The 25,143-nt window shown below is 43.0% G+C and overlaps 1 protein-coding gene across 7 annotated transcripts in view; it reads left to right on the top strand.

Moving 5' to 3' along the window:
• The window catches only part of DPF3 (double PHD fingers 3), a 280,249-nt gene that overhangs the window by 134,242 nt on the left and 120,864 nt on the right, over positions 1-25,143 (top strand). For all 7 annotated transcript variants that reach the window (XR_012507468.1, XM_074365304.1, XM_074365300.1 and 4 more), the window contains exon 3: positions 16,244-16,351. Coding sequence is in view for 6 of the 7 variants with exons in the window: in XM_074365304.1 (XP_074221405.1) it covers positions 16,244-16,351 (108 nt within the window). In the remaining variant the exon portion in view is untranslated. The remainder of the gene's footprint in view (positions 1-16,243; positions 16,352-25,143) is intronic.

Consider the following 25,143-nt stretch of genomic DNA (forward strand, 5'->3'; position numbering starts at 1 on the left):
TTGAAATCAGGATCCATGTAGGACTCCCACATTGCAGTGGCTGATGTGTCTCTTCAGTCTTATCAAATCTGTAGCTCTCTCTCTCTCTCTCTCTCTCGTGGTATTTGTGGAAGAAACTGGGTTGTTTGCACTGTAGGGTTTCCCAGAGTCTGGATTTTCTGATTGCACCCCCATGGTGTTATTTCTGTGAATTGGTAAGAACAGACTCAGGTTCAATTCTGGTGGCAAGAACAGTTCCTAGGTGGAGATGTGTATTTTCATCAGGAGGCTTGTGGGGTCTGGATATCTCTCTCTCACCAACATTAGCAGCCCTGGATCGTGATTGCCTAGATCCTTTATTCTATTAAGGGTTGCAAAATGGTGACATTCAATTTGAGGCTGTCATTACTTTTTTATTTATTAGCTCTACAACGTTTAGAAAGAGAAACATCTCCTCATTCAAATTTTGGTTATTGTGATGTATAGTTCACATATGGAAGGAGGGATAAATGATGTTTTACCTTTTATTTACCAGTTTTCAAAATAATGAGTTGGTCCCCTAATATTCTCCAAAGGCAATCAGTAAAGTTATTATTATTATTTTTAGTACCATCATGAATTCACAGATTTAAACATATTGGATACATTTCAGTTCGTTGTAGCTTTTACTCTTATTGATGCTTCAATGGTCCCATCTTTGGCCAGTGAGGGCTTTTGTCCATTGCTGGTGTTTTGAAACAACCTAGTAGTTTTGGATCGCTTCCTTGCTATCCTAATATTGGGACAAATGTTTGAGGCACATTTTGTACATATCCTGCCCCAGACCTGAAATCAGCTATTTCTCTAAGGAACTCTGTTTCCTCTTTGTAGGAATGCTATTTTGAGACCACAGTCTGGTGGTGCTCATTGCCCGTGGGTTGGTCTGTTGTTTCTAGGACTTTTCAGTGAGCAGAACTAAAGAAACATAATTTGTTTTTTTTCTTTTTAAGAGAAAATACGTAATGAAATTTACTGATATTGTCCATTCAATTCAGTTTTACATGGTTTTTACCTAACTATCTTAATTTTCTCTTTTTTCCCACATCAAAAAATTCCTGGCTATTAATGATGCCAGCATAATTACTTATTTGCTTTATTCCGTGATATATACACAATAAGATCAGCATAAAGTGAGACTACAAACAATACATTTGCTGAAGTGATTTAAGGGCTTTTTTCCTCTTATTTTTGCAATTTTTTTTCATCCTTAGCATATTTCCCATTAAGCTTGTCAAATTACTGTGTTTTAAGGTCACTTGAAATAGTTCTTCTGTGTGGTTGTGCCACTAACAATACTTAGCTGGATTAATTTGTGTGATTTTGCTTTCACTTATTAAGGGTATTGCTACTTAAAAATTTTTTTATATAGTTACTTTGTCTTTTTAAATTAACTTTTTATTTTGAAATAATTATAGATTCACAAGAAGTTGTAAACATAGTACAGAGAGATTACCTATACCCTTCACCCAGGTTTCCCCCACGGATATAACTTGTGTAACTACAGTACAGTGTCAAAACCAGAAAATGGACATTAGTGAAATGTGTGTGCGTAGTTCTATGCCATTTTATCACGTCTAGATTTGTGTAACCACTACCACAATCAAGATATAAAACTATTCCATCACCACAAAGATCTCCCTCATCCTACCTCTTTATAGTCACACCCACCTCTTCCTCTCTTCATTTTCTTTCTTCCTCTCTTCATTTAACTCTCTTTATCAACTCCCATTTATAATATATCTTAAACATTTCCTCTATGTACGTTGAAAATAGTATCAGACAGACTGATAATTTTTGCTTCAACTGTCAAATGTAATTTTAAAAACTTAAGAGAAGTGCCTTTACTCAAGTTGTATTTACTCAATTTTTTAGTCTTTTCTTGTTCTTTCTTCCTTCCTGATGTTTCAAGATGCCTGCTTTTGTAGTTCCTTTCTGATTGAGTACTCTCTTTAGCTGCTCATTTAAAGTAGGTCTTATGGTAACAACTCTTAGTTTACCCTCTTCTGAAAAATGTCTTGATTTGCCCCTCATTCCTGAAGGATATTTTTTGTTGGATATAAAATTCTGGATTGACAGTCATTTTATTTTAGCACTTGAAAAATATCTTGCCACATCCTTTTGGACTCTGTGGTTTGTGATGAGAAATCTGCTGTCATTCAAATGTTTTCTCTTATAAATAAGGTATCATGTTTCACTCAATGCTTTGAAGATTTTTTTTTAGTGTTCAGAAACTTGAATTTGATATATCTTGGTGTAGATTTCTTTGGGTTTATCCTTTTCAGAATTCACTTAGCTTCTTGAATCTGTAGGTTTATGTGTTTTTTTTGCCAAATTTGGAAAAATTTCCACCATTATATCTTTGAATATATCTTCAGCTTCACTCTCTTTCCCTCCTCCTTCTGAGACTCCACTGGGAAAGAAAATTCTGAGACTCCAAAATATTATAGTCCCACAGTCGCCCCCACAGGCCCTGTTCTTCTTCTTTTTTCCCTCCCAGTCTGTTTTCTCTCTGTTGCTCAGATGGGATGATTTCTATTGTGCTCTCTTCAGGCACACTACTTCTTTCTTCTTTGATCTACCCTCTGATTCTGCTGTTGAGCCCATCCATGGAGGATTTGTTCTGTTTTTGTTGTTTTTGTTTTTCAGTTCTAAAATTTCCATTTGTTATTTTTTTATATCTTCTACTTCTTTGTGGGACTTTATATTTCTACATTTGTTTCAAGTATTCATAATTGTTTGTTTGAAACATTTTTTTGATGGCTACTTTAAAATCCTTGTTGGATAATTCTAACATTTGTGTCATTTCAGTGCTGGTGCTGGAATCCGTGGTCTTTTCTCATTCAAGTTGAGATCTTCCTGGTTCTTCATATGAGTGATTTTGATTGAATCCTGGACATTTTGCCTATAATATTATGAGACTATAGATGTTATTTAAACCTTCTATTTTCACAGACCCCTTCTGACACCATGCTGACAGGGGAAGAGAGGTGCCCCTCATTCCTGTCACATGGTGTGGAAGCCCAGGGTCTCCATTCAGCCTCTGTTAACATGCTGGTAGGGGAAGAGCACCTCATTATTGCTGAGTGGGGATGGAGTTCAGAGTCCCCACTAAACCTTCACCAATACCAACATGGTTGGGAGAAGGAAGGGTGCCTCAGTACTATTCCCTGTGTGGCCTTCACTGACACCATGGGATGTCCGCTCATCACTTGACCTCCTGACACTAACCCAGCAAGGATATTGGGATGCCCTGCTAGGCTGCCCCTTTCCTGATCCTTTGGATAGAGATAGCAGTATTTTCTTGGGGCTTTTTTGGTCTATATTTGTTGGTGTTTCTGGGTTATCAGCTTTCCAAAACCCAGTCTGGGATATGTAAACCAAAAAGAATGCCCAGGGAACTCACCACTCTGTTGTTCCTTGGGTGAGAATGTCCCTAGCTGGTCACCCCTGTTCTCTTTACCCTTCTGTGTCTTCCTTTTTGTTGGATAAACAATGTCTAGGAGTTTTATTTGTACTTAGTGGGAGGAATATGGAAGAGTATATCTACCCCATCCTTCCAGAAGCAGAAGTCTCTGGGTTGCTTTTTTTGTTTTAAAAAAAAAAGTTAATGGCTTTATATGAAGTATAACTGACGTAGTATAATCTGCACATATTTAACATATACAGTTTGTTAAGTTTTTACATGTGTATACCTGTGAAACCAGCACCACAATCAATATAGTGAACGTATGCATGACTCTCAAAAGTTTCCTTTTGTCCTTTCTAATCCCACCCTCCTGTTCTTCCTCCTACCTCTACCTTTCACCACTTCCAAACCCCAGGCATGCTTTCTGTACTGGAATCATACGATATGTACTTCTTTTTTTGGTGGCTGGTGGTGTGTGGTCTTCACTTCTTTCTCTCAGCCTGGTTATTTTGAGATTATCCATGTTCTAGCAGGTATCAATGTTTCATTCTTTTTTATGCCAAGTAATATTCCATTGTATGGCTATATCACAGTTAGTTTATCCATTCATCTGTTGATGGATGTTTGGGTTTGTTTCCAGTTTTTGACTATTATAAATAAACCTGCCATGAACATTTGTGTGTAAGTCTTTGTATGTACATATACTTTCATTTCTCCTGGGTAAAATATCTAGGAGTATAATGGCTAGATCATAAGAGAGGTATATGTTTAACAACATAAGAAGTTGCCAGGCTGTTTTTCAAAGTGGTTGTACCATTTTATGTCCACTCCAGCAATGTATGAAAGTTCCAGTTTATCTGTATTCCCACTAACACTTGGTATGGTCAGTTTTTTTTTTTTTTTTTTAAGTTTTAGCCATTCTAAGTGTTCTGTAGTGATATTTCATTGTGATTTTACTTTATACTTACCTAATTAATGTTGAGCATCTTTACATATGCTTATTTGCCATCCATATATATTCTTTGGTAAAGTGTTCAAATCTTTGGACCATTTTAAAATTAAGTTGTTGGTTTTCTTATTAATAAAATTTGATAGTTCTTTATATGTTCTAGATACAAGACGTCCAAATTTGTCCTTCTTTTTCAAAGTTATTTTGGATATTTTAGGTCCTTTGTATTTCCATATGAATTTTATAATCAGTTTGTCAATTTCTACAAAAAATCTGCTGGGATTTTGATTGGAATTGTGTGAAATCTAGATCAACTTGGGGAAAACTGACAGTTCTCAATATTGAGTCTTCTAACCCATGAGTATAATATATCTTCCCACTTATTAAGGTCTCTTTTAATTTTTCTCATCAATAATTTTTAGTGTCAGTGTATAGGTCATTCACATTTTTGTCAAATTTATTTATAAGTACTTAATATTTTTGATAATATTGTAAACAAATTTTTAAAAATTTAAATTTCTGATTTTTCTTTGCTAGTATACAGAAATAAAATTTTTTAATGTGTATTCATCTTGTATCCTGCAACCTTGCTCTACTTGTTTATTAGTTCTAGTAGCTTTCTGTAGGTTGCACAGCATTTTTTACATAGTTGGTTAGTGAAAAAAGAAAACTTTTCTTTTTGGTATGAATGAGTTTTTTTATTTTACATGTTCATCACACTGCCTGGAATGTTCAGTACAATATTAAGTAAAAATTGTAAGAGTAGCTCCTTATGCTGTTCCTGATCTTACAGCATTCATTCTTTCATGATTAAGTATGATGTTAGCTGTAGGTTTCTTGTAGTTTTTTTTGTTTGTTTGTTTGTTTGTTTTGTAAATCAGATTGAGGAGTCTCCTAGTTCTAGTTTGATAGTTTTAAATCAAGATTGGATATTAGATTTTTCAACTGATTTTTCTGAGTCTATTGAGAGGATCATGTGACTTTGCTTTTGTAGTTTGTTAATATGAATTACATCGACTGATTTTTGAATGTTCAACTAACATTGCATTACTAGGATAAACTCTACTTTGTCATGATATATTATCCTCTTTATATATCATTGGATTCACTTTGCTTAAGTTTTATTAGAATTTTTGCATCTACGTTCATGAGAGATATTGGTCTATAGTTTTCTTGTATTTGTGTCTAGTTTGGGTATCTGGATGATGTTGCCCTCATGTAATGAACTGGGAAGTATTCTCTCCGTTTCAGTTTTCTAGAAGAGTTTATGTAGAATTCGTATTTCTTCCTTAAATGCCTTGAAGCCTTCACCAGTGAATCCATCTGGGTCTGGCAGTTTCTTTAAACTATAAATTTAATTTCTTTAATAGATATAGAATATTCAGGCTATCTACTTCATCTTGAGTGAGCTTTGGTAGTTTGTGACTTACATGGAATATGTCCTTTTCATCTAAGTTGTCAAAATTTGTTGCAAAAAATTGTTCATACTATTGTTGTATTGTCCTTTTAGTATCTGTAGAATCTGTAGTGGTATCTCATTCTTATTCCTTATATTGGTAATTTGAATCTTCTTTTTTACCTGATCAGTCTGATTAGAGATTTGTCAGTTTTATCGATCTTCTGAAAGTAATAGCTTTTGGAATAATTGATTTTCTCTTTTTTTTCTGTTTTATATTGTATAGTTTTGTTTTGATCTTTAATTTTCCTTTCTTTTGCTTACTTTGGATTTAATTTACTCTTTTGCTTTTTTCTTAGAGAAGAAACTGAGTTTAATGATTTGTAATCTTTCTTTTCTAATATAATTTCTCCCTAAATATAAATACTGCTTTAGTCTCATTTTATAAATTTTGATATTGTGTTTTTATTTTTATTCAATTGAAATACTTTCTGATTTCCTTTTTTATTTCTTCTTTTGCCCATGGATTATTTAGAAGTATGGTATTTAGTTTCCAAATATTTGGGAGATTTTGCAAAGATATACCTGTTTTTTATTTCTAGTTTAATTCCATATGATCAGAGAATACTCTGTATGACTCAGACCCTTTTAAATTTACTGGGACTTGTTTTATGGCCCAGAATATGATCTACTTTTTGATAAATGTTCTCTTTCATCTGGAAGAGAATGTGCACTTTCTTATTGTTGCTTGGAATGTTCTAGAAATATCAATTAAATCAGGTTGTTGATAGTATTGCTCAAATCAACATTCTTACCAATCTTTGTATTTGTCTATAAACTATAAATTATCCAGAAAGAATGGAAATTTCTGACTATAATTGTGAGTTTGACTATTTCTTCTTACAGTTCTTTCAGTTTTTGCTTCATGTATTTTAAATTTCTGTTATTAGGTACATGAACATTTAGGATTGTTATATCCTCTTGATAAATTGATCCTTTTGTCATTATATAATGACTTTTTAAATTTCTACTAATATTCTTTCCTCTGAAACCTACTTTCTATAGTATTAATATAGCTATTCCATCTTTCTTTTAATTAGTGTTAGCATGGTATATCTTTCCCCATTCTTTTAATTTTAACCTATTTGTGTCTTTATGTTAAAAGTAGTTTTTTAAAAAATAGGTAGCACTTAGCTGTGTCTTGCTTTTTTAATTGTAACCTGTTGATTTTTTAAAATTAATTGCACTTAGATCATTTATATTTAATGTGATTATTGTTATCATTGGGTTTAAATCCATCATTTTGCTATTTGTTTCCTCTTTATACATCTGATTTGTCTTCATTTTCTTCCTTTTTGGGGATTAATTGAATTTTTAATTATTTCATTTTATCTCTTTTGTTGGCTTATTAACTATAACTCTGTTTCGTTGTTTTAATGATTGCTTAGTGTTTATAGTATGCATCTTTAACCACAGTTTACCTTTAAGTGATATTATACTACTTGATGAATAGGATATGGACTCTATAATAGTATTGTGGTAAACAGAATAATGCCCCCCACCCCAAAGATGTCCACATCTTAATCCCTGAAACCTCTGAATATGCTACTTTACATGGCCAAAGGGGCTTTGCAGATGTGATTAAGTTAAAGACCTTGAGATGGGCAGTTTATCTGAGATTATCCAGATGAGCCTCATATAATCATAAGGGTCTTTAAAAGAGGGAGGCAGGAAGTCAGAGTCAGAGCAGGAGATGTGACAACAGAAGCAGAGGTTGAAATGATGCAGTGGAGGAAGGGGCTGCAATCCAAAGAATGTAAGTGGCCTCTAGAGGCCAGGAAAGTCAAGGAAATAGATTCTCCCCGGAGTCTCCAGAAGGAATGCAGTTCTGCTGACACCGTGATGTTTGCTCAATAAGGCTGATTTTTGACTTCTGACCTCTGGAACTGTTAAATGAAAAATTCATGTTGTTTAAAACCTCTCAGTTTGTGGCAATTCTTTACAGCAGCAATTGGAAACTAACACAAGTGTACTCTAAAATGAAAGTATTGGCTATGACCTTTGTGCAATTGTTATACATTTTATTTACACCTATGGTATAAACATCATACTGCATAGCCATTATTTTTGTTTAGCCAATTATCTTTTGAAGAGTTTTGAATAATAATAAAAACATGTTATATAATTACTGATGTACTAAACCATTTCTGATGCTCTCTGTTTCTTGGTGTAGATATATATTTGGATCTAGTATTAATAAAGGATTTCCTTTAACATTTCTCGTAGTGTAGATTTGCCAATGATTTATTCTTTCAACTTTTGTATGTCTGAAAATATCTTTGGTTTGCCTTAGTTTTTAAAAATATATGTTTGCTGGGTATAGACCCTAGATTGACAAGTTTCTTTTGTCCCTTTCAGTACTGTAATTATGTTGAACCACTGTTTTCATGCTTGCTTTGTGTCTGATGACTAATCATCCTTATCTTTATTCCTTTATGTGTAATGTGGCTCCTTCCTCTGGCTGCTTTTAATAGTTTCTCTTTATCACTGTTTTTGAGCAGTTTTGCTTGTGATGTTCCTTGTTACAGTTTTTTCCCCCCAGGATTCTTGTGCTTAGTTTTGTTGAGCTACTTGTATCTGTAGGTTTACAGTTTTCATCAGATTTTGAAAATTTCCAGCCTTTTTTCCTACAAGTATTTTTTTCTCCCCTCTCTGCCCCTTAGGGACTCCAATTATACATATGTTAGGCTCTCTGAAGATGTCCCACTATGCTGTTCTCCTCCTCCTCCTCTCTTCTTCTTCTTCGTCTTTAAATTCTCCTTTCCCGATGGGTTTTATTTTGGATAGTTTCTATTGCTGTGTTTTTAAGTGTACTGATCTTTTCTTCTGCAATGTTTAATCTGACATTAATTTCATCCAGTTTTTTTTTTTTTAATTTCACACATTGTAGTTTTCATTTTTAGAAGTTAAATTTGAGTCTTTTAAAAATAATCCTATTTTTAGCTTTTAAACAACTGAAATACGAATAATAACTGTTTAAATGTTCTTGCTGTTAACTCTACTATCAGTGTCAATTCTGCTTTGTTTTCAATTGATTTTTTTCCCTCTCATTATAGGTCATATTTTCCAGCTTATTCACCTGCCTTCTATTTTGGATTGGATTCCCACCATTATGAATTTTACCTTGCTGGGTGCTGTATATATATTTTTATTCCTATAAATATTCTGGAGCTTTGTTTTGAGACATTGTCAAATTACTTGGAAACAATTCAAACTTTTCTTGTCTTGCTTTTAAGATTTGTTAGGTGGAACTGGAGCAGTGCTTTGTCTAGATCTAATTATTCCCTATTAGTGAGGCAAGACCATTCTCTATACCCTACCCAGTACTCCATGAATCGTGAGGCTTTCCCAGCTTGCTGGTGGGACCAGACTATTCCCAGCCCCCTATGAACTTCAGGCACTGTTACCTCTAGTCTTACCAGGTGGTTCTTTCCTTGGTATTGAGTAGTTTCCTCACAAGCATGCAAGATCAACACTGAGCTGAATACTTGGAGGGGACCCTTTGTGGATCTCCACAGTTCTTTCTCTGTGCAGCTCTCTTCTGTTTACTATTCTGTTCCTTGAATTCTAGTCATTTGGATTTTCCCAGACTCTCAGCTCTTTCTCTTCAACTTAGACTCAGGGAGTTTTCTGGGTTCTACCCATGTTCCTCTTCCCTGTGCTGCAGTCTGAAAACCCTCTCGAGGCAATAAGCTGGGGCAATCATAGGGCTCATCATTTTTATTTCCAGTGTCTCAGGGATCACTGCCCTTCATTGCCTGATGTCCAGTGTCTTAAAAACTCTTGTTTCATTTTCTTCCTTCATTCCTGGTTTTAGGTGGGAAGGTAAGTCTGATCCTTGATACATTGTCTTAGCCAGAAACAGATGTTCCTTTTATATTTCAATTTAATTTAATTTTGAAATCATATAAAATATTTACATGGTTCTAAAGTCAAATCTACAAAGCATGGTATATTCAGAGAGTCTAGCTCTATTTCTGTTCTTCTACCCTGTTTCTTTCCTTTTTCTAAAGGAAACTTTCTCTTCTACTGGTTAATATTATTTTGTTATTTGTTCTCTATAAGTAGCTTTAAAAAATCTTTTTTATCTTTCCATAAAAAACCCTATGCAAACACATAATATATGTATATATATATATGTGTATATCCTCATTTGTTAAAGAAATGATAGTATTTTATATGCACTATTCTCCACCTTGCTTTTTTCACTTAATAATATATCCCATTGCAGTGTATATTTCAATGGCTTCATTATATCCATTGTGTGGATATACTATTGTTTATTCAACCAGGTCCCTGTAGATGGACTTTGGATTGTTTCCAGTCTTTTTCTAGGTTTGAAAATACTACAATAAATTCATATTTTTGTATTTTTGCATGTGAACCTATGATATAGATCCCTAGAAGTGGAATTGCTGGGGCAATCAAAGGGCAAATACATATGCAATTTTGCTAGAGATGCCAAATTTCCCTTCATAGGGTTGTGCCATTTTGCATTCTCACTGGTGGTGGATGAGACTGATAGGCATATTTCTAATAGCAGACTCTTTCGACAGCATAGTAGACTTCTTCATGGAAGGGTTAGGACTAGAATTACTTCAATAGAGCCCAGGGTGGAGACTCAAGTCAGGGATATTGGAGAGGCAGCTCTTGTATCAGGTAAGAGTCAGATCCAATAACTTCTAAGCTCCCTTCTCACATTATAATGTTATTACTGAAAAAAGATCTCTTGACAAATTTAGAAAGCACATCCTGGTGAGTATCTGATTCTCCACACATCTTCTGTGCCTTACTACATTGTTTTTATATTACCAAGGTGCATTTCTCCATGAGCAATTTTAGTTGGTGATAAGAAAGGACACAATAAATTCCACAAGTGGCTTGATGGAGGAGAGTGGATGGGCTGGGGACTCTTTTCCTAAGTGCTTTGGTATAGGGAGCTGCTTTCTCAAGGGCAGGACTCTGTGTTCTAAGCCTGCTGTGTGTGGACCAGCAATGGAATGGCTCAGAGGAGAGTTCTACAGGATAGTGGAGAGGTTTCGAGTGTGGACTGGGGACTAGGCTACCCTTATGAGCTATGTGGCCCTGCACCAGTTACTTAATCACTGTTAGCCTCACTGTCCTCATCGTTTAAATGTCTCGTAGGCTTGTTGGCACAATGAGATAACAGTGAGTGTGAAGTGTTAGCCTAGGACAGAGTGAGAGCTCAGGAAATGTTAGCTACTGTTACTGTGACAGCTTTTGAGTGTGAAGGGACCGGTGAGGGGCCTGGGGACCTCTGGGCCAGAAGAGGCAGGCAGCATTCTGGATTTGAGGTCTACTTTGCTAGCAAAGTCCTGGCACATGGGACACGGAAATTGACTCTTAGAGAGAAGCTCATAGAGAAGAAGGGGAGGGGAGGCAGGAAGGGGATGCTTGGTGAGCCAGATAGAGAGCCATGCTGAATACCCAGGACTGCAGACTTTCAGGGAAGAGAGAAGGCACTGTGGCCAGGGATGGTTCAGGAGTGCTTCACTGAAGAGGTGGTCCGTGAGGTGAGGGCTGCTCTTAAACGAGCCAAGAGGAGAGGGGAGGGCAGAACACCAGAAATGACATGGTGTAAGTGCTTGTGAAATACATCATCCCAGCCCCTCAAGTCCTACCTAGGGGCTTATCACTCATCCCTCCAGGTCTGTAGAGTTGGTCCAAATTGGCATTTTCAACCACAGATATTAATGGAGCACTTATTATGTGCTGCACCCTGGGGAAATAAACATGAGTAAGTTTTGATCTCGTTTAAAGTTCCTTGTGTGGGAGGCTTTTGAACTACAGCTGCCTTGGTGAATCTCTGATATTCTGGTTCAGTAGGATTGGGCTGGAACCAGGCTTATCTGTCCTATTCAATAACTGCTTAGGCGGTTCTAACTGCTTAGACACGCAGTCTTGGTGAAGAATCTCAGGCTCATGATTAGGTGTAGTCACTGCCTCTTTCCCCCGACTCCCATTCTCCTCCAGTTTTTGTCTTCACAGTTTGCTCCCCTTCAGACCCAAGCAGGTGGATGGGATGGATGGTTGGGATGAAGATACTTGTCTACTCTTGGGACAGAGGGTGGACACACTGATATAAATACACAGCAGGGAGGTTGATTTTTATTCAAAATAAGGACGAGGGAGATTCTGTCCCAATAAGAGTTGGCCAACAGTGGGACAGCGTCCTTCAAAGTAATGAGCTTGCCACTGAGGGAGGGTTCCATGGCAGCCGCGCGGCCACCTCCCTGAGCTGCTACAGGCAGAGCCCTTCCCTGGTGGGCTTGAACTGCCATCGCTCAGCTCCCTTCAGGGGAAGAGGAAGCCACTCCAGTGCTTCTTTTCAAATCTGTTCCCATCCCATTTCACCTTCAGAATTCTTAATGGCTCACGCTGTATCTGTCAGAGGTGCTCATAACACTCAGGATCCACCTGCTGAACCGGGGCCACGCATGTAACAAGAGATTTGTCTGGAGTCTGCCGACTGCGCAGGCGTTGAGCTCATCCTGCTGAATTTTCCTGTGGAGCCAGTTCTCCCCACAGCCAGTGTGTGAGTTCCTGTGTGGATGTGTGTGCCCGTGCGCGCGTCCATCATGCCTGTGCTTGCACATGAGTGTGAGTGTTGTACCTGGAGTTGCAGCTCAAAGTAATAGAAAAGCAGTTTGCTCATTGGGGTGTGTGAGTGGAGGGGGAGCTGTGGCCTTGGTTACTGAGAGGGCTGGTCCCCGCTCTTGTCTCCCACCTCCCTCTCCCCTCCTCCATATCCCCCCGGCCCCAGGCTCACTCCTTCAGGTTAATTTCCCCGGTTGCAGCTGTGCCTCCATCCCCCGCCTCCCCCTCCTCCCTCCTCCATCTACCGCACACATGGGCTTTGAGTTATGTGCCTCCTGTTCTAATGAGATAAACAACATAACTCTCACGAGGCTCTGCTCATCCCTCTATAAGTGGAACTCCAGGGCTGAACGTGTTGGCCCTATAAAGGCACCCTGGTGCCTGTCAGCTCAGGGAGGAGGGCAAGGAAGGGGGCGGGAGCCCTGAGAGAGTTCTTGGGGCCATTTGCTTGTTGATACCAGTCGAAGCAGACATCAAAGGGAGGCCTGTTTCCATCCTTGTGGCTAATGGAGCAAAGAGCAGCCTTGTCATGCCGGTGGGGGCCTTGTCCTGCCACGTGGGCAGAGAGTCCAGGCTTGTCTGAGTCAGCTAGCTCATGATAATTAATAACTGGCATTTGTATGAGGCTTCATGGTTATAAAGAGCTTCTTGAATATCAGCTAATCCCCACGACAGTCCCTGTAAGGTAGGTATTACTAACACCCTTATCTTACAGGGGAGGGTACGGGCTCAGAAAGGTGGTGAGATTTCTAAGGTGACAGAGAATGGGTTTCGAGGGCCTGTGCTCTTCCTCTGAACCGTGGAGCTTCTCAATCCAAAGTTTAAGAATGAAATAGACAATCCCTTCTTCTAGACATTCAAACTTCTTCCTAAAATGGACTATCCCCGGAGGGTGGACCTGCAGCTACAAGCTGAGTGGCCCGAGGCAACCTTGGTGCCCCTGACCCACAAGTGCAGTGACCACAGTCTCAGGGAGGTCAGAGGAACTGGACAAGTTTCGACTTCTTATCACTTAGTATCACTTGAGTATGCAGGTCTGGACTAGTTCCTTCTCACTCGCCTGCATTTGGTCAGGTTGGAAATACCAGTGAAGTAGCCTGTGGGACCAGAAGGAGTCTAAGACACAGATTCCCATCTTGGGGTGGGTGAGGTGGGTTCTGTGCTCAGTTCTGAGCTCATCTTCTGGGGTCCCTCTAGGATGGTTTGGATGTGGGTGGAGGAGTCTCCTGGAGCCAGAAACAGCAAGGCCAATGGTCATTCCCTTCTGCATTTCCCAGGCTGGTTCTCTTCTGGTTGAACCAGTATTTCTTGATGTACCTTCCAGGCACTGTGCTAAGTGTTGTGGATACTCGAGATGGACATGGCACCTGCCATCCTGGATCTTATGAAACTAGTGGGGATGACCGTCTAGTAAGCAGGCAATTAAGATGCTTTGGGAAAAATACAGGGAACCCACTGGAAAAACCATTAAACCAGTCTTGGTACATGAGAGAGAACACCCAGGCAGTGACTAGCTGATGCTTAGACATCCAGAGGTTCTTTGTCAGATTTGGTAACAATCTATAAGTTTCTTAAAAAACAGAATCGTTCACTTTCCCCCGCCCCATCCCCTGCCACCTATATTCAGATTGGGTAGGTCTGGCATGGATTTTGAGCATTGGTGGTAATAAATTCTCCAGGTGATTTTTGGCTTCAGCCTGGATTAAAAATCACGAATCCAAGAAGAGTGGGGTTTATGGGACTAGTTCTGGGATATGGAGCAACAGACTAGCCCTTGTACTTGACCTTCTCTGGGATCCTGGGGACACCAGCCTCAGAAGTGGCCAGACATCTGGAAGGGAATCCGACTCAGTGTACTCATTTGAGAATTATAGGATGAGAGGTGCTGTGGTCCTGGAGTGAACCACACCAGAAACGTCAAACTATTCCCAGTGATGCCCTCCTCAAACAGAGGTCAGAACTGGACCTCACATGAGAGGGAGACCAAGCTTACTTTTTCTGATTGATTTCTATAAACCAGCCAGTCTAGTTCTCCGAGTCAAGGAGCTCAGAGCTTCAGGATCCTTCTACTGTGCAGAAGACCTTGCAGTTATCAACAAAATCAAGTATTAGAATGACTCTAGGATGTGATGGGCCCTTAGCTCATAACATCAGAGATTTTTCTGGAGCCTCTAGGCTCCATCACCCTCAATGGTTTCTAAGAATCAAAAGGTAGGGGTGGAAGGGTCAGGACTCCCAACTTGTTCACAGCCTAGCAACCTGTGGGAGCAGCTGTGTGATTAATAATGAAACTTAGCACATAAAAAGAATTTGAAAATTTTGTTTCCTTTAGTGCTGGAATAGTTGCCTCTGCTTTGGATCCAAACCAAATGGGTAGAAATGACAAGTATGAATGAAAAATGAATGAATAGATATATAGCGATAAAACTTTTGTAGATTTTTCTCTGAAAAGTGCAAAAATGAAGCCAGTTTTTCTCATAACTTTTAAAATTGGAAGACAGCAGATGGGAACAGGGTTGTGATGTTTTCTCAGCCCCATGGTCCTAGGCCGAGGAAGTGGCCCTCTCATGGGAGGCTGCCTGCATCTAACAGTTGTCTCGTGCCACGTGTGTCTACAGAAGACTGAGTTGTGACTTCGATGAAAGTGAACTGGAACATACCTGTTCATTCATTCATTCATTCAGCAAATGTTTAGTTTGATTCTTCTCTGAGTCCGTCACGGTTCTGGCTCTGGGGATTCTGACGTGAGCAAGACAAGGTCCTGTCCTCGCGAGGCCTTTCATTCTGGCGGGGGTGGGTCAGTTGGCTTCCTGGTTTATTAGGGGGTGCATTGGGCAGTCTTCTTAGTCTGCAAATGACCTGACCAGTCTTCAGCCCTCTTCCTCTCCCCTCAGCCTCCACCCTGCCCTTTTCTCTGGGACTAGACCATGGTCTAGCGTGGGGAGTCCATGTTCCTGCGAGGCCTCTGGCTGCCATGCTACGCACCACAGGATCCACAAGCGTGTGGCCTGATGAGCAGGAAGGCTCCTCCGGGCTGCTTGGCATGACAGATGATGCTGGTGCGGAACTGTGGTGTCAAAGGCCAAATCTAAGTGGAGACTCCTGTTGGGAGACAGTGTGACATGTTTAAGCCTGGCCACTGGACTCCTGCTCATTTCTTTTTGTGAGGCCCAGGAAAGGGCAGGGATGTACAGGTCTGCCAGCTGTGCAGGCACGGAGCCTGGTCTCAGGAGCAGGCTTATGTTCTGATGGAGTTTGCACAGGGCTCCCTTTGGCTTCAGTGAGTTGCCTAAAGCCATCAGTGGGTGGAAGAAGCCCGTGGGTAGGAGATCTGGCTCCTTGATCCTGTTTACTTGAAATGTTTCCCAGTCTGGGCTGTCTGTAGGTAGATGGACTGACCTCTGCTGCTCCACCTGGAGGGGAACCTGCTTGACCTGGACAGAGGGGCAGTTGATGGGCAGTAGCTGGATACGCACTGCCTTGGAAACCCCGTGATAAGGTTAAATCTGGAAAAGTCCCTCTTGTGGTTTGAAGGTTCCTCTGATCTTCTTCCTCGGCCAGGAGAGAAGAACTGGTTTTGGTCACAGTGATGGCTCATTTTGGCATGTGCTTGCTGAGACAGCACTGTGGAGCAGACAGAGCAAGGGTCCTGGGGTCAGATGACCTAGATCCTGCCTCAGCTCCACCGTCTACCAGCTGTGTGACCTCTTACTGTGAATGAGACAGTTAGACAGGGTTGGTTTCCAAGGCCCTTCCAGCCTGGAGCCTTTAACCTTTACACTGTCTCTGTCCACAGGCCTCGCCCCAGGCCAGCTGTACACGTACCCTGCCCGCTGCTGGCGTAAGAAGAGACGATTGCACCCGCCTGAGGATCCGAAGCTGCGGCTGCTGGAAATAAAACCTGGTCAGTGCCCTGTGGATCTTGGCTGGGCCTGTGATGGGAAGGGTGGGGAGTGCGGGGCTGCTTTGTCCATAGAGCTGAGTTTTCCAGGACAGTGTGTCCACGTGGTGCTCTCAGGAATAACCAGGTCCATATGCACCCCCCCACCCCAACCGGCTTCCCTCTCTCTTGGGGTCTCAGGCCTTCCCCTTCCTTTTGTCTTTCTCTCGCTACCCAAGGAGAGGAAAGCCAGCAGGCACAGGGTGGGAACGGGCCCAGCAGGGATGACTTTCGCAACAGAGTGGAAGGAACTGCAGCCCTTTAGAGCCGGGGGTACCTTCCTGTGGCTTCGAGTAAAGCAACCTCGTCCCGGACTGTGTGTTTCTAAGGAGGACAGTGAACCCTGTACCCTCTTCCCCCTTACTGTGAATGAACTTCTGGAGCATCTTACAAGAAAAGGGCCAGCCACTAAAAACAGAACCCATCTTGGACATGGGAGTGAAAGAGTTTCAGTTCAGAATTTGCCTCTAGGTGATGTTGATTGCTTTGTGGCCATGCAGAAGGTATTGGTTAGTCTTCTTGACTACTGATCTGTTATTACACTTCTGACCGGATGGCCATTTTTAGACCTCATGGGTTGCAGCAAGGCCAAGGGGTTGCCCTGGGTCCTTAGCTTTAAGGGAACCTCTGGTCTGGGGGATGCCAGAGCTGGGACATGACTCAGAGTGGTGGCAACCGTGCTGTTAAGTGGAGCAAAGGCAGAGCTGACATACCCCCTCCCACTGTCACCAAACAACACAGATCTGGCAAGGCTGGTTGCCTAGTGATGCCACCTCACTCCTGCCTTTCCACACTGGCTCCTTACGCTGCCTTTTCTCTGCAAAATCTCTGCTTACAGCTGTTGGGATGCTTTCTCACGTTTCCATTGTTAAGCATGCTTTGATTGTTCACTTTAACCCAGATTTCACTTGTGCAAAAGTTTTGTTTGTTAGGGGTAGGTGCTCCACCCAAGTTCTCAAATGGTCTTGCACAATTTACAGACCCTTGCAAAAACTGAGGTTGTCTCAAGCTCCCTGAGATGCAGGTTGTGGGAGAGCCAAGTCTCCCAAAGCATGATAATGTAAGCCACATGTATCATTTTATGTTTTCTAGTCTCAGCATTCAAAAAAAAAAAAAAAAGAAAAGAAAAGAAAAGAAAAAGAAACAGGTGAAATTCATTTTAACAATGCTCTATTTAATCTAACGTAATAATATCATTTCTACATGTAATCAATATAAAAATTATGAATGAGATATTTTGCTTTTTTTGTTATTATTTTTAACTCCAGTGTATATCCTACACTTTTAACACATTTGAATGCACACTGACCACATTTCAAGTGCTTGATTGCCACACATGGCTAGTGGTGGCCATATTAGTCATTGTGGTCCTAGAATTACACTCAAAGTGTGGTCTTGACTAGCAGCACTGGGACCTTGGTAGAGATGCAGAATCTTGAGCTTCACCTCAGACCCTCTGTGTTAGAATTTGCATTTTATCAGATCCCCAGGACTGCATCCCCAGAATGCATATCGAAGTGTGAGAAACACTGGCTTTGAAGACTTAAAGGTGGCGATACCACAAGTCAGTATGACATGACTCCACACTGTCCCTGTTTCTTTATTAAACATAAGTAATTGTCGATATGAACAATTTATTTTGGAGGTGGGGGCTCCCTCCTTACCTGTTCCAGATCCGTTGGTCTTGGTCTCTTGGATGTGGCATGGATGAGTGATGAGGTAGTCCCTGGTTTGATTCTTAACTGGACCAATTTAATTCTACCCCACTCAGAGCTTTGCAGTAGGTGCTATGGCGAGAGGGGGAGCACATGCCCACTGGCTGTGTGGGCTTTGAGCGAGGGTACTATTCTGTCACTAGTTGGACGTGCGTCCATGTTGGAGTATGTGAACCTGCTGGGTATATCTCCCCACCTGTAAATAGCACAGTGGTTCCTGGGATTCCTAGCCAGCCTCACAGCTTCCTCATGAGGATCAAATGAGCCATGTGCAATGGTATTTGCCTTTTCTTACCCTTTCAATTAAAAATCAAAAAAATTTTTGAGTAGGGAATACAGTCACATGTTTTGACATTCCAAAGGTATAAAAGGATATATTGTATGGTGAAAAATAAGATGCAGTCTCCAAAGAGGCATCGATGGTACCGTGTTTTGGGGGATTCTTCAAGAGAGAGTTTATACACGCACCAGGAATTACATCCATATGACCTCCCCCTCCTCTTTGCACCCAGCATAACCACCTTGCACTTTGCCCTTTCCATTAAAAAATGTGCCTCAGGCATTGGCCATGTCAATATATAGTTTCCTCATTTCTTTTTCACAATTACACAATATTCCATTGTATGATTGCATCTCTACTTATTTAACCGGGCTGTTCCCAATTTTTGTTTCTAATTTTTCCGATTTAACCAGTGAATCAATGAATATTTTACATGTATATGAGGATATCTCATATGTAACTTGTTAATTTAAATGATTTTATTATAAATACTTGACACCAACTTAGTCTTTATTCTTTTTAAAAGTCTCTATTCTTAATATTCATATAAAAAGTATCTATTAGGAACACTTTATATCAGACTAATTGGATGGTCTTCTATAAAATCAAAGACATTTAGTACTGTAAAATATCTCGGACATCATTAACTCCAATTCTTTATTTCATTGAAGTCCAGACAGGTTAAGAGACTTGCTCAAATTCACACAGCAATTCCTGTGGGAACTGGCAGAAAATCCAGGTTGCTCAATTTCTCTGTTCAGTGCTGTTTCTGATTCCTCATGCTGCTGCTGGTATGCTAACTTAAGTTTCTTTAAAGAAATTTCAACAAGTTTTTTCCCTTAAAAACTTTATTTTATGATTGTAAAACGAATACATTAATTATTAAAATACACCCAAGAGACGGTTGAAATTTCTTCAGTCATAAATGTCAGACACTTAAGTCGAACTACCTTAAGCAAAAAGAGGGAAATAGGTTCATGTAATACTGAACCCAGAGTTGATCTGGGCTTCAGGCAAAGCTGCATCCAGGGGCTCAAACATCATAGTGAGGGCTTTGTGTCCCTCTTTCTACCTCTAACACTCTCTTCTCCTCATGGGGCAAGCAAAGTAGCCACCAGCAGCCATAGACTCAGCACTCATCATATCCAGCAGAAAGGCTGTTCCCTTCAGTAGCTGTGGCAGAGAAGTCTCTGGAAGGACTGATTAGCTGAGTGGGTTTAGGTCTACCCCACCAATTACTGACACTGAGGAGATGGGGCACTCTGATTGAATCCTCCTCATCATAACCAGTATCTGAACAGCACACTAGTTTACAAAGTTATGAAGCATTTTCATTTATATCACTTCCTTTGGTGATATAACCATAGCCCTGGGAATTGGAGAAGGAATGAAGGGGTAAAAGTGTTATAAGCTCATTTAATAGGCTATTGGCAAAGCCAAGCGGGATTTACTGTGCTGCTCACGAATCTGATAACCTATATTCTCACTATTGGTGGGACTGAGGCTAGAAGCTGCTTTACCAGTGTCTGGTCCTTTTGTCTACAGACTTTTAACACAGGCCTCCTAGTGCTGAATGTGGAGAGGGTAAAGGAAGACCCTGGGGCTGGCAGTGTGCTGTAGCCAAGTGCCCTGTGGCACCGTGTCTGTATCTGGGATCACATGAAAGGTTTCTTGGGCTTTGCCTTCACGTTTGGGGCAGAGGCTGAGGTGGCTGTTCCAGGCCTCAGCAGGAAAAGGCCCAGTGTCAGAGATGGCCAGGGACCTGTGGGACGACCCTCTCTGGAAGGATGAGCGCCAGGCTCATTGAGGATGTGCCCTCAGAGGTGTAGCCATATCTCATGGTGGCACAAGACCCTAGCAAAGTCGGGCCCACCCAAGGCAGGCTGGCTCCTCCACACCAGCACCTAGCAGGCGCTGAGAAACAGTAAGCTGTCCAGAGCTTTTCAAATGACAGAGATCCTCCTCGGTGAACTTGTTCCCTCTCTGGGTAATCAGACCTACTACTAAGCCTACTGAAAACAAAAACAAAAACCCCAAAGCCTCGGGCCACAGGTGTGTCGTTTCTGTATCATGTTCTGAGTCTGTACCACTGGGCCGGGCCTGACTCTTAGGATATACCTCCTCACCAGCCTGTGACTGTTAAGTTGTGAATAAAGATGCCCGGGGAGTGTCTGGGAGTCAGTGATGGGGCCCCTCGGGCTGGGACCTTGGAGCATCAGGGCCCGTCTAGAGAACACAAAGTAGCATGACCAATAAATGTACCACTCTCTTCCTGGAGGTGACACACGTTTGCAGTTGAATTTTTCACACAAGCCAGTGTTTCAGAAAAGGTTCTTCATCCAGGGTCCCAACTAGCCGGTATGGCATCTTTGTGCAAATGTAGAAGAAGGCGCCCCCTCTGGGTGGACGTTTATAAACAGCGCCCCTTCTGGTGGGTTAGGAGAGCACACACTGGCTCTCAGCCCTTTTATGTCCCCTTGGCAGGGGTCCCTGTGCAGGTACCATGTGCCCACCTCTCAGAGATGGAGGGAGAGGCTGGGGGCCTGCTCTCTTTTGCACACTGAAGTGGAGTTGGATGTACCCTTTTTGAAGGTCAGTGCATAGCACCTATCAGTATTTAAAAATCACATGCCCTTTGACCTATAAATTCTATGGCTAGGGAATTTATCCTATAAATTAATATATAGTCAGAATGTATCAGGTTGTCCACTGTGGCATTGTTTGTAAGAACAACAAACAAAGAATGAAAACAACCAGAAGGTGCCTTAGTAGGGGACTAGTTAAATATATAGTACATTCATAAACTGGAATACTATTTTGTCCTTTAAAGGAACAAGTAGAAAAAGTGGAAAGACATCCAAGCTATATTTTAAGTGGAAAGAAAAAAAGCAAATTGCACAATATTATGTATAATCCTCTTTGGGCAAACCTTGTAGAAAACTGATAATCAATTTGTCCATCTTGGGCTGAATCTCTTTAAATCTATAGAAACTGAAAGAGTGCGTTTATGTTGAAAGAAAACCAATGAATGAGCCAGCCAACCCTTGGCACCCCTCCACCACCCAGGCCCTGTGGATGCCCATCCTCTCCTCTCTTGGGCTCCACCATCAGCGCCTTGTGTCCTCAGGGGAGGGAGAGAGAATTTCCCCTGATTAGTGAGAGGTGGGGCATTGGCCTGGAGCGGAATTGTCTCAAGGCATGAGTTTCCTTCCATGTCAGACCTTTTTATGCGTAATAAGGAGATGCCACAAACAATTTGCCATGGAAACACCCAATTTGCCATGGAAACACCCAGTTTGCCCCTCCCATCTTCCTTTGTGTCCCTGCCTGAGTCCAGCCCGTGGTGGGCAGCTTTCAGCAACAAAGGCCAGGGTATAATGTGGGTTAGAGTGGTCCTTGACCCCAGGCCTTCAGAGCCGAGAGCTTTGTCAGGAAACCAGGTCAGGGCAAGGGGAGGGGGTGTCCATTCAGGAATGCTAAGGGACCTTGGAGAAGGGCTGAGGGCAGGGCTGCAGAAACATCCACTTCTGGTTCAGCCCCACACAGCACAGAGCTTACCTTTGACATCTCGGAGCAGGAGTGGGGAGCAGATTGTGGTTGCTGTGAAGTTGTTTGTTCCTGGGCTAAATTATACACTGATGGAGTACTCCCCAGGCCTGCTGTCCTCATCCCATCTCCCTCACTGTGAATGTGCCATCCTGCCTATGTTTCTTTACTTACTTGCTGAAAGTACAAATGTGTCTGTGTGGGGGTGGGATGGTGCTGAGAGCTGGGGAGAGCTCTTTGGAATTTGAAAGCATTCTCAACGTCCCTGGACCTCTGTGTTTCTCACGCCTAACATTACCCCTCCAATCAGTCTTGAATAAACATCTTGCAACCTCCTACCTGCCTGGGCATCTGAAGGACAACACATACAACATTATTTCTCTCTGCTGACTGACAATGGAGTTCAGTGTTCCCTGCAGCTTGCACTTGGCTGCAGAGGCAAATGCAAGGTGTTTCAAGGCGCAGCCATCACAATTCAGGCAACACGAAGACTTGGGTGGGGACTGGTGCGGAGGCGGGCCTCCCCTGGACTGTTTCCCCAAGAATGGAGCTCTGTCCTTGCAAAGGGAAAGCCGAGCTGGCAGGAGAGAAAGGTGGGTGTAAATATCCACCAGAAGGCCCTGAAGCAGGGCAGATATTGGGCAAAAGCCAGCTGATTAAAAAAGAGCCTTTAACTTCACTGTTTTTTTTTTTTTTTAAATGAAGAAAAGGAAAAAGGCTGAGTACAAACTTTTACTTGTGTCCTCCTGTATTAAATGCACAGGTAGTCTGCTTAGATCAGTTAGCATCTTCTAACCCCAGATTTTATGGTTCCTGTGGTCTAGAGCAGATTTTATCTTTGTTATATATGGAGGTTGGGAAAACTGTGGCATTGAATTAGGAAGTTAATTTCCCAGGGGATATCAGTGGTGAAGCCAAGGATAGAACCCAATGGGGGAACCTACCGGGACTGGCGCCATGTTGCTCCAGGACTCAATACACACGTTCATCCTGGCATCATCGGATCAGCAGGCCTCCTGGAATGTACCTGGGGCCTTGTAAATCCCTTCTGCTCCAGGACACTTGGGGAGCAGCATGGCTCTTTGCCACCCTTGCCAGATTCCAAGGGTGATGAGAAGGAAGGAAGCCAGGAATAGAGTTCTGGTTCTTTCTCTTGTGTTTTTTGGCAGCCACTCAATGACTGGGCATGAATGACCAGGATAATCACCGCCCCACCACATGTTGTTGGGGGAACATGAACAGTTGGGCAAGAACCCTGAGGATATGATAGGCTAGGGTGCCCCAAAGCAGAGGGTGCCATAGCCAGCCAACAAGAAGTCACAGGACCCTTGGAGGGGTACCCCCAAGGGGGCGGTCCGGGCAGAGAGGCCTGAGTCCTGCCTGCATGGGCAGCGGTGGAGAGAGCGGCTTTGCCCGCCTAGGGTGTCCTGGCCACACTGCACTGCCAGAAGTCTACAGATGGGAGCAGGCTGTGGCCAACTTCCCCAGCTTTTGAAAATCCTGCATCTTAATTAGTTCCCTACTGCTTTTGTACATGGCCCACATTCTAATAGTCCCCGGCTTCTTCCACCATTTGCTCTCTGATGTTCGGTGCGATTTCTCTTCTCCTCGAGACAGTCTCCCCGACTCCTCCAGCACTCTCCCCATCCAGAAACAGCTTAAGGAACGCCAAAGTGCCAAGCGTGTAGCCCGAGATTGATGAGCCTGTCAGCTGGCTCCCTGTGCCCCCTGCCTCCCCTCCCCCCCCTCCCCCGTGTGCTCCGTACAGGGATGAACCGGGGGCGGGGGTGGGCGAGATGCAGGGACGCCGAGGAAGGGACCCGTGGAGCCCCCGGCCAGGTGTGAGCCAACGGGCAGCGTGACCTTCTGCCGGCCCGCGCAGGAGTCTGGCTGTGTCCTTCCGAGGGGGAAGGACGCTGGGTTCCCACCCCCATCTGTCAGAGCTTATCTGTCTCTGCGAGGGGGGTTGCCTGAGCTTGGTACGGCCGGGAGAATGGATGCCTTCAAGTGCATCAGGGGGAAATGACCAGTCATTTGTCTCTTTCCTGCCGTGTCAGAGCTGCCGCCATCCATCGTGGAGGCCGCAACAGCCGCTTCTTCAGCTCTTGTCAGCATCGTGAGCAGGGGAGCCAGAGAGAGGTGGGCAGGCTACACCAGCCCCGGCCCCGTGCCCGGGCTCCTTATGCTCCTTTCGCCTTCCAGGTGGTCTGGGGAAAGGAGCCGGGGCCTGGGGACCGGGCCGGGGCCCTGGTACTGTGTGCGTTCGGCGGGGCTCTGGGCGCTTGGGCTGGCGCAGGAAACCGGCCGCAGCTGGGAGTCGGCCGGGTGGCGCGCACACCTGCTGCTGAGCTTCCCGGACCGTGGTTTGCATTCGGCCCCAGCAGAGTCACGTTTAGGGCAAGGGCTGTAAGACTGAGGAATCGCCCTGTTACACCAGGGCCTGTTCACTTGTATCTCTCCCCAGTGCACACGTTTGAGGGCAGGGGCCCACCCGATACTCCATCTGTAACCCCAACACCCGGCATGGGCTTGGCACATAGTAGGCGGACAGCAAAGATTTATTCAAGGGATGAAAAGAAGAAAGGTGCCTGGTGTCTGGTCTCAAGCTTGTAGAACATGGCTTGGCTCTCATCATGCCCACATCCCAGATGACTGAGGCTGAGCAGGAGAGGAGGCACCTTCGGCAGCTAACCTGGCCTCTCCATCCGATTCCGAGCCTGGGCTATGGGGCCTGTCCCAGCTTTGCCATCTTTGGTTTGGGGTAGTAGGGGCCTCCACTGTGCTGAACAGCTGTGCTCTGCAGGAGAAAAGGCATCAAATAGGAATCACAAGGTCTGGGTTCAAGTTCAGATCCCTCTACCTACTGGCTTTGTGATTTTGAGCAATAACCACTCTGACCTTGATTCTTCATCTGTGAAATGTGGGTCACTGCAGCTGCACTGCTTGCTTCCCCAGGGTTGTTTTGACAGTCACGTGGGATGGTGGAGCTGGAGGGCTTGGCCAGTGTGAGGAGGCACCGTGATGCCATCTCTGTGCTGTCCTGCTGGCTGGGCTGAGGAGATCTCAGCTGACGCTGTCTCTGTCCCTAGCACGAGGGATGTGCTCACTGCGGGCAGCTCACTGCCCAGCTGGAAGAGCATGTGCTGTCTGGTCAGCATGCGAACCCATTTCTGCCTTAGAGTCTTTTAAAAGCCCAAGTCTAGTATCTTTTATAC

This window comes from Camelus bactrianus, chromosome 6 (assembly GCF_048773025.1).
Source record: "Camelus bactrianus isolate YW-2024 breed Bactrian camel chromosome 6, ASM4877302v1, whole genome shotgun sequence".
In the NCBI taxonomy this organism is placed as follows: Eukaryota; Metazoa; Chordata; class Mammalia; order Artiodactyla; family Camelidae; genus Camelus; species Camelus bactrianus.